This window comes from Furipterus horrens, unplaced genomic scaffold, assembly GCF_987537825.1.
Source record: "Furipterus horrens unplaced genomic scaffold, mFurHor1.1.pri manual_scaffold_16, whole genome shotgun sequence".
In the NCBI taxonomy this organism is placed as follows: domain Eukaryota; kingdom Metazoa; phylum Chordata; class Mammalia; order Chiroptera; family Furipteridae; genus Furipterus; species Furipterus horrens.
This window is the reverse complement of record NW_028327186.1, coordinates 11,344,511-11,355,199: the sequence shown is the minus strand read 5'-3', so window position 1 is coordinate 11,355,199 and position 10,689 is coordinate 11,344,511. Positions and strand designations below refer to the sequence as shown.

At 44.5% G+C, this 10,689-nt stretch overlaps 1 protein-coding gene across 1 annotated transcript in view; it reads left to right on the top strand.

Moving 5' to 3' along the window:
• The first annotated feature begins 1,269 nt into the window (after positions 1-1,269).
• Positions 1,270-10,689, top strand: part of BLM (BLM RecQ like helicase) — a 45,483-nt gene continuing 36,063 nt past the window's right edge. The window contains exons 1-5 of the mRNA XM_090263686.1: positions 1,270-1,316; positions 3,081-3,182; positions 4,025-4,725; positions 5,858-6,020; positions 8,558-8,682. Of these exons, the coding sequence (XP_090119812.1) occupies positions 3,085-3,182; positions 4,025-4,725; positions 5,858-6,020; positions 8,558-8,682 (1,087 nt within the window). The 5' untranslated portion in view covers positions 1,270-1,316; positions 3,081-3,084. The remainder of the gene's footprint in view (positions 1,317-3,080; positions 3,183-4,024; positions 4,726-5,857; positions 6,021-8,557; positions 8,683-10,689) is intronic.

The following is a 10,689-nucleotide window of genomic DNA, read 5'->3' as shown; positions in this document are numbered from 1 at the left end:
TGGCACTGGGTAAGGAAGCAAAGTTGAAGGATAGAGAAGAAAAAGGCAAAAGGAGGGTTTCAGCGGCGTGTGGAGCAGGCGTTTGCAGCCGAGTGCCATTCCTTGAGTGCTGAGGGTCCTCCTTAATGTTCCAAGCGGTATCCTTTGAAGTCGAAACGCTAGCGGCCCTCCTTTGGGAGATTATTCATAGCCTGAACCCTGTCTCTATCCTGCTTCCTACTTGCCCACTGTGCTATTTAAGAATCTGCTTAACTGACGCTGCTTTTGCTTTTTTCCGATAGTCATTTAACAATCTGGGTGTCATCCTTGCGCAGGGGCCGCGCTAAGCTCCGCGTCGGCCCAATTTAATGTGTGCGCTGCCGAAGCGAGCGCTTGCAACGTGTTTTGTTGAGCAGCGTTTGTTTGTAAAATGTCAAAGTTGGCAGGCTTCACACACAAAAAACAGATTTTGTTTTTCTTAGAAAGAGAAATAAATAGGCCCCGGCGGGCGGGACTCAGGGGGACTGAGCGTCGGCCTGCCCAGTCAGGGCACAGGCCTGGGGTGCGGGCCAGGCCCCCGGTTGCGAGGCAACCGATCGATGTTTCTCTCCCTTTCTTCCTCGCTCCCTTCTCCTCTCTCTAAAAGTAAATAAAATATTTTTTTTTAAGAGAGAGAAATAAATAAATGAAGAAATGTTTCAAGGACGGGAGGATCGGGCATCACAGGGCCAGTCCGGCGCGGCCGCAGTTCGGCTTTCACTCCTGTGTCCCTGGAGGAACCTGAGTTTGCGGCCCCTTTCCCCGATAGTGACAATTTGCTGCTGGTCAAGTGCAGGGGGCGTCCGGGTGCGGGGGAGACCGCCCGAGCCGCGGACGCGCAGAGGCAAAGCGCCCCGGGCGCAGAGCCGCTGTCCGTGGGAACCTGTAAATCTCAAGCCCCCCTCAGAACCCCGGGGTTTCTAATCCCGCCGCACCCGCGATCCCGTTGCCTGTTTTGGGTGAAAAGCCTTTCCCAGCGCTAGGAAACAACAAAAACAGAGCCCTAACTAGCACCGGAAGCCGGGGATTTAACCGTGGTCAGCTGACACGGCATTGTAGGTTATGATTGGGCTGCAGAACACGTGCTCCCGCAGCTCCGAATGGTGGCACCGCCCCGGAAGCCCAGGGGCGGCAAGGACGGGGGCCACGGCGCGACGGTATTGGTCGGTCTCCTCTGGGGGCAGCCAATCGGAACCTGCCGACTTCGGCGCGAAGTGAGTTGGCGCGCTGCGCAAGGGCTGAGGAGGCGGCGCGCGGAGTTTGGACTGCGGTTCCGCTGCTCGGAGCCCCGGGGAGAGGTGAGTGCGGCGCGCGGCCTTAGGGCCGGCTCGGCGCGGCCCAGCTCGGCTTCCCCGTCCGGCCGGAGAGGAAGGCTTCGCCGGCCCCTCCGTTGCTCGTCCCGCCGAGCGCTGTCGTTTCGCGGGCAGCCCCGGAGAGAGAAGGGGCCGGGGCGGGCTGTCCAAGAGTCGCCCTGGGCGTTGGGGACGAGCCGGCCTACAGCGCCCACGGAGCGGTCACCGGCCGGGCCCAGCGCAGGGCGCGGCCCCAACCCCATTTCCCTCCCGAGGGACAACCAGAACGCCCTCCGCCCCGCGGCCTCCCACAGCCTTGAGCCCGCCCACTGTGTTTTGAGTGTCTGCTGTGGGCCACGTGTTTGGCACCCGCTGTCACTAGTGTAGCGTCACGAGATCCCAGCAGAGGGGCGTGGTTCCGGGGGCCGGGTTCGAATCCCCGCCCTTCCACGCACCAGCTCTGTGCCTCCACCGTGACTTCGACGGAGTGCCTCTGTTTCTTTCCGGCACGTGGGGGGAACGGTCCCGGGTGGTTTTCTATTTTTTATTTTTTATCTTTTTTGGGGGGGAAGATTAAGCGACCTAGTCTGTGCAGTAACTGCTTCCAAGAGCGCTCGGCACCTCGTCAGGGTTCTGTTTCCATTGCCCAGCGAGTAGGCCGAGTAGGCCGGGTTGCTCTCCGGGGGCCCCTGGAGCACAGTGACGCTGTCGGTGCCGGCAGGGCTCGTGGTGGCGCGATCTGCGCGGGGAGCCGACTCCCAGGCGTCTTCCTGGGCCCGGGCTTTTGCCCAGAGCCCTCGCCTGCCCCTGGCCACCTTAATGCCCCGACGCGGAGAACGTGCCTGACAGCTCCTGGTGTCACCAGCGTGGGTGACACTCGGGCCCCTCCCCGGCCTGAGGGGCGGTCGCGGAGGAGACTGCGTGAGGGCTCAGGCACTGAGAAGGGGGAGAGGAAGCCGAAGACCCACTGTCGGGAAGCAGCTCCCGGCCCCGGGGAGGAGGATGGCGGGGGAGGTGGCTGGTGCCTTCCTCGTACCGAGGGGGACACCGCGCTGTTGGGTGTGCATAAAATGACAGTGTGCAGGGAAATGACACATCCACTTTGGTAGGACTCTGTTAAAGATAAAACGGGAAAGGGGTTATAACTATTAGCTAAAATGGGAATTGTTTGCCATCGTAGATTTGCCCGTCCTTTCTTCCTTGACCTTAGCTCAGGCAGTAGCTGAGCAGTGTCACAGTATTTGTCCTCCAAGTGGAGAATACGGCTGGTAGGTGAAAGTATTCTTTCAGGCTGAAATAAGTAATTGTGGAGCGTGCTGTCTTGCTGGTGAGCCGTTGCTCACAGTGGACGTGCTCTTTCTCCCTTTCCCCCTTGGGCAGAGAACTCATGTATTCACGTGGTCTTCGGGTTCCGTAGGCTTTGCCTGTTTTCTCCCACCTCGCTCCCTGTCCGTTTTCTATTTATTCTTCAAGCCCAGCCAGGTACCATTTTCCTGCAAGCCCTTCCCTAATAATCCCTTCCCTAATCGCTTTCGTGCTTATTTTAGCATCCGGGAAAACCAGGTCATTTTGGTATTCAAGTGAGCCTTCAGTTATTTAAAGATTATATATTGCAAATGTTAGCAGTCATACATGTCAAAACAATTTATTGACCCCAAAAAAGCCTTTTTCTTTGGGCACAATTGGAATAGCACTCCATCCCGCTTGTCCCCCCCAAATATTGTGATTAATGCAAAGTAATATACTGATCTTTTTTCCCTCTCTCTTTAGGATCATGGCTGCTGTTCCTCAGAATAACCTACAGGAGCAACTGGAGCGTCATTCTGCCAGAAAACTTAACAGTAAATTAAGCCTTTCAAAACCAAAATCTTCGTAAGTATTTTGGTGGTTTTGTTATACAGGCACTAACAGTGTCATACCAATGAGATAGCTGCCCTTTCAACCCTCTCGTTGTGGAGATGAGAAATAAAGCTGTGAGGTCAGTGGTTTTCCCACTTTGCAAATTAATGGGAGAGCAGGTGTTCGCAGCCCCAGGTAACAGATTGGTCAGCACTTTAGCACAGTTCCTGGCACATAACACTTGCTCAAGTAAATATTTGTTAAATTTGGGCAAATAGGTATTTTTAACATTTTATATCCTTTCCAAAAGCAATTTATAAGGAAACAATATAGCTCTCTGATTCTGTTCTTGCCCCAAAGTTATACCCCGAACTTCAATGATACCTATAATAATTTATATTCCTTATTGCACTGTTACCAGGTTTGTAGACTGGGTGCTTGACTTCAAGGTCATCATTAACCTTTATGTCACTAAATCTAGAGATGTCCAGGATTCTTACTTTCCTCCAGATCTTAGTATCATGAGGAGTTTTGAACCTTTTCCGCCATAAAACTTTTATCAGAGCAGCAACAAGTAGCCACATTTGCGTCTCTTCTGTTTTCACTTATGCCATCCCCTCCCTCTGGAGATGCTATTAATTGCGGACTACCGGCCTGGGAAATAAAGTTGTGGGAAGGGCCTGGGTAATCAGCCCCCGAATAGGAAGGATCAGAGCATACAAGGTATAATTTACGTAAAGTTTAAAATCAGAGAGGGGGATAGAGTCTGCTCATTTGTGATACAGGGAAGTTATATAAATTAGTAGAAAATGTAGAGTTTTGTGTAGTTGGTGGGTTTGTTAAAATTTATCTAATTCAGGTTTTCAATTTTCCAGTGTTTTCACTTTTAAAAAGAAAACCTCTTCAGCCAGTGATGTATCTGTGACTAATGTGTCAGTAGCAAAAACACCCGTGTTAAGTGATAAAGATGTTAATGTTACTGAGGACGTTTCCTTCATTGAAACTTCACCCCACACCACGAGTCAGCAGACAAGGACCAGTGACTTTAATAATGCTGCGGCAGGACAGCAAACCACGGGAATTGGCTCAAAACCGTTATTGCCGGATTCGGTGCGGGTGCCGCGGGCAGTTTTACATACCACACAGAGTGCACTGGTTATGAAGAAAGCCCATGATGCTACTTTCAAGAAATTAGAATTTACTTCTTCATCAGACTCTCTTATTACCAGCAATGATTGGGATGATATGGATGACTTTGATACTTCTGGAAATTCCAGAGCATTTGTTACACCAATCAAAAATCACTTCGTAAGAGTAAGCACTGCTCAGAAATCAAAAAAGTCTAAGAGAAACTTTATTAAAGCACAGCTTCATAAAGCAAATACAGTAAAGGCTGATTTGACTCCTTCCCCCTCTGAATGTAAGCAAGTGTGTTTGACTGAGAAACAGAAGGCTGACTCCAAACGGTGGAGTAGCGATGTGATTTGTATTGATGACGGCCCCGATTCTGAAGAGCTTACAAATCAATATACTCAGGATAGTCACTCTTTAAAACTTCATTTGGGAGAGGAAAGAGGTAACAATTATTATTTTATTTTTATTTCAATATATTGATTATATTTGTTCATTCAAAGCTAGGCACTAGACCAGGAGCAAATGTGACAGCTTTTTTCTTAGAATCTTCAGAGGCACTTACTGAATAATCTGTTGATCATATGCTCAAAGCAGGACATATTCATGAAATGAAACATTTTATTCTGTTAATACAGTTTTCATATTAACACCAAGGATAGTGCTGTGATGTTTATATATGAAGAAAATAAGGTCCATAGAGGTTAAAATGGCCTATTAATGTTCTACAGGCTTGATAAGTGGTACAATTGGGAAGCAAAGCTAAGCCTTTCTATTCTGATTCCTCTATGGCTTGCTGCCACCTGGTATTGCTGTATGATATGATCTAATTATGCTATTAAAGCATTATAAATTACATTCAAATTATTTTCTGTTTAGGTCTCATAGTTATTAGATGCTCAGAACTTAATAGCTAAGATTAGCCATATATGGAAGTACCTACCTTATGAAATAGATGTAAATATGAGACTAAAATTTTTAAGCACCTGAATCCCATGGACGTTACTGTAGGGTGAGAGAGAACCAAAAAGTGACTCATAATAAGCAGAACTGTGTAGTCTAATCCAGTGTGTTGCTGTTTATGAAGAGAAAATTTGGTAAAGGTAACTAAAGAGCAAGAATTTGGGATTGTGTTTTTCCTTGCATTCAGGAGACACAATTTGGTAGACTTAAATCACTAGGAAACCTTTGTGACAAAGTAAAAATACTTTGTACAAACAACAGTATTTGTACAATTATCAGACTCATCTGTTGCACTTCACCGTTATGAGTAGAAAATAAGAGTAGAAAATGGAAAAACAAACGTGCTAATGCCAAGTTTGGGTTTCACAATTTTACTGGACACAGTCGCGCACATCCTACAGCAGATCTCCTCCTCAGTCCGACATCTGCTGGGGCTGCTCCGGCTGACGCGGTCGTTCGTGGAGAAACGAGCCACCGTTCAGGGGGAAGGAAGAGGGCTCCCGGGGGGGTGTCACTGTTTAGGACTTGCCTGAAGCACTCGCTTTTCAGTGCTTATACTCTTTCCGTCTCATTAATTATTAAAGTAACCTGTGTTTATCAACTGTTTACTTTAGATAATAGTGAAGAAGAAAAAAACTTGGAAGAAACGGAATTACTTTCAGTTGAGAAATTGCCATGTGTTGAACTTGATGAAGATGATTATGATATAGATTTTGTTCCACCTTCTCCAGAAGAAGGAATGACTTCCGCCTCTTCTTCCTCTTTAAAATGCTTTAGGTAAAATAACTAATTAATTAGTAAGCATTATTGTTTGTTTCTGGAGTATCTGAAATAATTTAGTTATGTAATAGCATTTCTGTGTAATTTCATGCTCTGCACAGTCTATTTTATATCTAAATGAAAGCTTCAAAGAGTCTCTATTGATACCTTTTATTTAATTGGTAGTATTCTAAAGCTATGAAGTGCCAGCTTTAGAGGAATACCAAAATTGTAATTACATGGGACCTCCACACAATTTTATGTAGTTGATTTTAACATTAATATATTCCTAAAAATACTGTATTTCCAAACTCCTGGCCCTGAAACGACACAAAGCTAATTCTTTGTTGGGAAAGGGACTTAGTGATATGTTTTGAATCCTATGGGATAGAATTGGCTGTTGTATTTGATTGACTTAATTTTAGTACATTAGGGACAAGGTGGTTGTTAATTGTGGTGTTACGGGAAAAACTACATTGTCCTCGCAGCTCATCAATAGCTTAAAAAAAAAATAGTCATTATTACCTCCATGCTCACCCCAATCTAAATCACAGTCCAGTTGAGTGGTGGAGTATATACTACGCTATTAACCAATATTTGGGTGAGAAATAGATTTCTGTAGTACATTACCTTAATTAGGGAAGGAAGGAGGTATTTGGAGTAATACTAGACTATTAACCAATATTTGGATGAGGAATGGATCCCTGTAGTACATTACCTTAATTGGGGAAGGAAGGCAGGAAGGAGGCGTTTGTGTGCATAATCGCATTTCTCTGGGCTTGTGTTTTAACAGGTGTGCTGGGATGTTTGCAGAGGCAGGAAAGGTTGAAGCATAATTACTATTTGATGACAAAACTAAAAAAACTGTTAACAGCTGCCCATTCATGTCCTCCCTTCCAATAGAAATTCAGACAGAATTGCACAAAGTGAGAAAACTGAGCAGGAGTCCATGTAGAGTCCGGATTCTAAAGCAGCGTTGTCACTGAGCAGGGGAAGCAGCCGAGGCGCAGGGAGGAGCAGGCGGCGGTGGCCCAGGATGGGAGAGTTCATGGCAGAGGGGCCGACCCCCAGCATAGTGCTGTTCCCGGGCTTTTTGGTTTACTGAAGAAGCATTATTGCACAAACAACACTGTAACCCCCTTAACAGGACCCGTAACTCACAGTCTCAGCGTTCCAACAAACCAAACATTGTCTTTATTGTCTTTATCCAGGTTTTGCTTTGCTTTTTTCTTTACATGTGTATAATTTTTGCATTGCTGCGATCAGCATGTAACTATAATTTTTATTCTGCTTCTTTTAGTAGTATTTTAAAAACATTTTCTGTATTGCTATATAGTTTTTTATTTTTATTCTGTTAATTGCTGTATTATTTATTGAGTTGTCATACCATAATTAACTTTACCTAGATCTTCAGCACTGGGCAAGTGGTTACTTCTGAGGTAGAGCCTCTGTATATTTTCCATTGCAACCTTGTATTTGTATACATTATAAAGCAATAGAATTTTCACAAATGGTGCTTTATGTGCAGAGTACACTTAAACTTTACCTTTTATTTTTATTTTGAAATGCTGGTTGTGACTTCTAAATTGACTTCAGAAGTGTAATGGTCAGGTAATAGAGCGAACAGAAAAGAGAAACAAACGTGTTTTTGTAGCTGGCCCTCAAAAATCCTCCGTGTTCAGGCCCCACATTGCCTTTCAGCTTTATTGCTATTTATGTCCTTGCAAGAACCCGAAGCTCCAATGAGCCTAATGGGACAAATTGGGAAACATTGCTGAAAATGTAAGGCCCTTTCTTTAATTATAATATCTTATCATTTAATAAAGCATAGTTTTATTCATCACTGTTTGATTTAGTTAGAAGATTGCATTCCAAAATCCTGTTTTAGGAAAGTACAGTTGGTCCTTGGATAGCAAGTGAATAGAATTGTTTTTTTATTTCTTCTTCATAGTCTGTCATTTCTCATAGCTATTCTTCAAGGTTTCCTCCCAATCTACTCCCTTTGCAAAGCCTTCTCAGGTTTGGGAGAGTGTTATCTTTCTTTGGATTACCACAGTACCCTCTCTTGAACAATGTGTGCTAGTTTTGTTACTTTTAAAGTATGTTTTATATCCAGACTGACCTTGTTTGCATGTGTTAATATATTTTTGTATGATCTGCATAAGTTACTTATATGTACAGATGCACACATATAAATGTTGGTCTAAGAGGAGTCGGGATAATACTTTGGAATCTCAGAAGGGAGAGACGTTAATAACCACCTGCTGGAGAAATCAGAAAAGAAACATTTGCGCTGGGCCAAGAAGAACGGGTGTGGTGGGCTGTGGTTGGAGCCTGGGATTATTGGGAAGATGTTGCTGGAGGTAAAGTTGAGAGGGTCTCCTGGGCCAGGAGATGAAGGACTTTGAGGGCCAGCTAGAGAGGTTTTAGAATAGAGAAGATACAAAAACATGTTTCTCTTTTATGTTACATGTTGTGGAGAAATATTAGAGGAAAAAATGATGCATTTGATCTACTCTACACTTTGATTGATAATTCGTTTTTTAAATTTGTAGTACCTTGAAGGAGCTTGACACCTGGGACAGAAAGGCGGATGATCTAGGCGCACCCGAGGACTTGTCAAAACCTGAGAAAATGCCTGCTCAGCAGCCTACCCAAGAAGCCGGCACGGATTGTGACGGTACAAAAAGTGTTTTAGACCTGTCACGTATTTTAACTACTTACTTTGGGAAACCATAGTTCCTTTTGCCCTGATGTAGGCTGCCTTGCCCACTCGTTAGCCAGCATTTGCTTGAGCAACTTGTAAACTCGTGTTCAGCCCTGGCTGGGGTGGCTCAGCTGGATGGAGCTTCATCCCTCAAGCCGAAAGGTTGTGGGTTCAATTCCCAGCTGGGGCACGTGCCTAGGTTGCGGGTTCGGTCTGCAGTCAGGGGGTGTAATAGAGCCAACTGTCGATGGTTCTCTCTCACTCCTGTGTTTCTCTCCCTCTCTCTTCCCACATTTCCTCTTTCTCTCAAATCGATAAGCACGTCCTCAGGTGAGGATAAAAAATAAATAAGTAAAAATTTAAAAAATAATAAACTCATGTTCTCACAAGGTAATTCACTCTCAATTTTGCAAACACTGCTTGTTAGAAAATTATTTCTTACACTGTATTGAACCAAAATGTGCCTTTCTATACCTTAATCATTGTAAGGTAAGTCTAAAGCTTCCAGAAGTTGTTGTGTTTTGTTTTTAAGGCTACATATTATTAGGTCTTTTTTATAAGCTTTTTTTTTTTTTTTTAAGATTTTATTTATTTTTAGAGAGAGGGTAAGGAAGGGAGAAAGAGAGGGAGAGAAGCATCACTGTGTGGTTGCCTCTCGTCCACCCCCAGCTGGGGGCCTGGCCCACCTCCCAGGCCTGTGCCCTGACTGGGAATCAAAATGATGACCCTTTGGTTTGCAGGCCGGCGCTCAGTCCACTGAGCCACACCAGCCAGGGCATTATTAAGTCTTTTAACTCCTTATAGATATTGGTTTTTAGACATCTTCCAAGTTCTCCTGTGTAGACTCTGAGTTTGGATCTTAAAGTTTAATACTTTTTTGTTTGTTGGATTTGTTTCTTAATCCATTAAAATTTTTCTACTAAGTATCTAGTATAAACAATCCAATAGTACTCTAAAAGGGAAAAATAAGTCTCCTTTCTCACTCTTAATTTCTTCTGCCCAGGGGCTCTTTCAGTCTAGAAATTGTGTCCTTCTATTCTGGAAGTTTTTCTGGCATTTCCTCTCATTCTTTTCTCTTTCCCTCCTCCTGAAACTATTATCTGGTTGTTAGGGTCCCATTAATTATCTTCCTGTTTTCCATCTCTTGCTTCTCTGCTTTCTGGGAAGTTTCCTCAATTTTATCTTTTAACTGTTCTATGGAATTTTCATTTTTATCAAATCAATTTCCCAGAGCTCTTTTTTCCTTCATATGTTTCTATAATAAATACTTTCCATTCTTGTTTGATGGATGCTGTCTGTATACATGGTATGTATGTGTGTGCACACACGCATGCGTGGTCGTCTCTGTATTGTTTCTTGTTTGTTTCAAAATTTTTTTAGTTTATTAAGTGCCTTATAGCATTAACCAATTTAATCCTCACAATGCCCTGTAAGGTAGCTTCTGTTATCCCCATTTTATAAATAAATGAACAGATGCAGCAGAGTTAAGTAATGGCACATGGTCATAGAATTAGACAGCAGCAAAGCTGGAGTTTGAACCCAGCAGTCTTGAGGCTCTTGAGTTTACACCGATAAACCTCTGCACTGCAATGTTTCTACATCATTACATTTGAAAATGATTGGCTAGGACAGGGGCCAGAACAGGGTGGTACAGACTGTCGTTAGAGGCCCCCTCCCAGCTGTCATCAGTCCAGTCATTACGGATTCCTGTCATGCTGCATTTCTCTCCCTCGTCCCCGAGGATATGACAGTCTTGGTCGTATGACTTGAGAAGTTCAAGGTCTGAGACAGCAAGAGGGAACAGATGGGGCATGGGCTCTAAAGTGATGCCGACCTGAGATACAAACCTGTCTCCTGCTCCTGGCTGTGTGGCTGTGGCACTTGAGTTACGCTTCTCTGGACCTCAGTTTCCTCTATAAAACGGGGAGAATAATATTTAACTTGCTGAGTGGTTGCAAGATTCAAGGAAAAGTCCCTAGT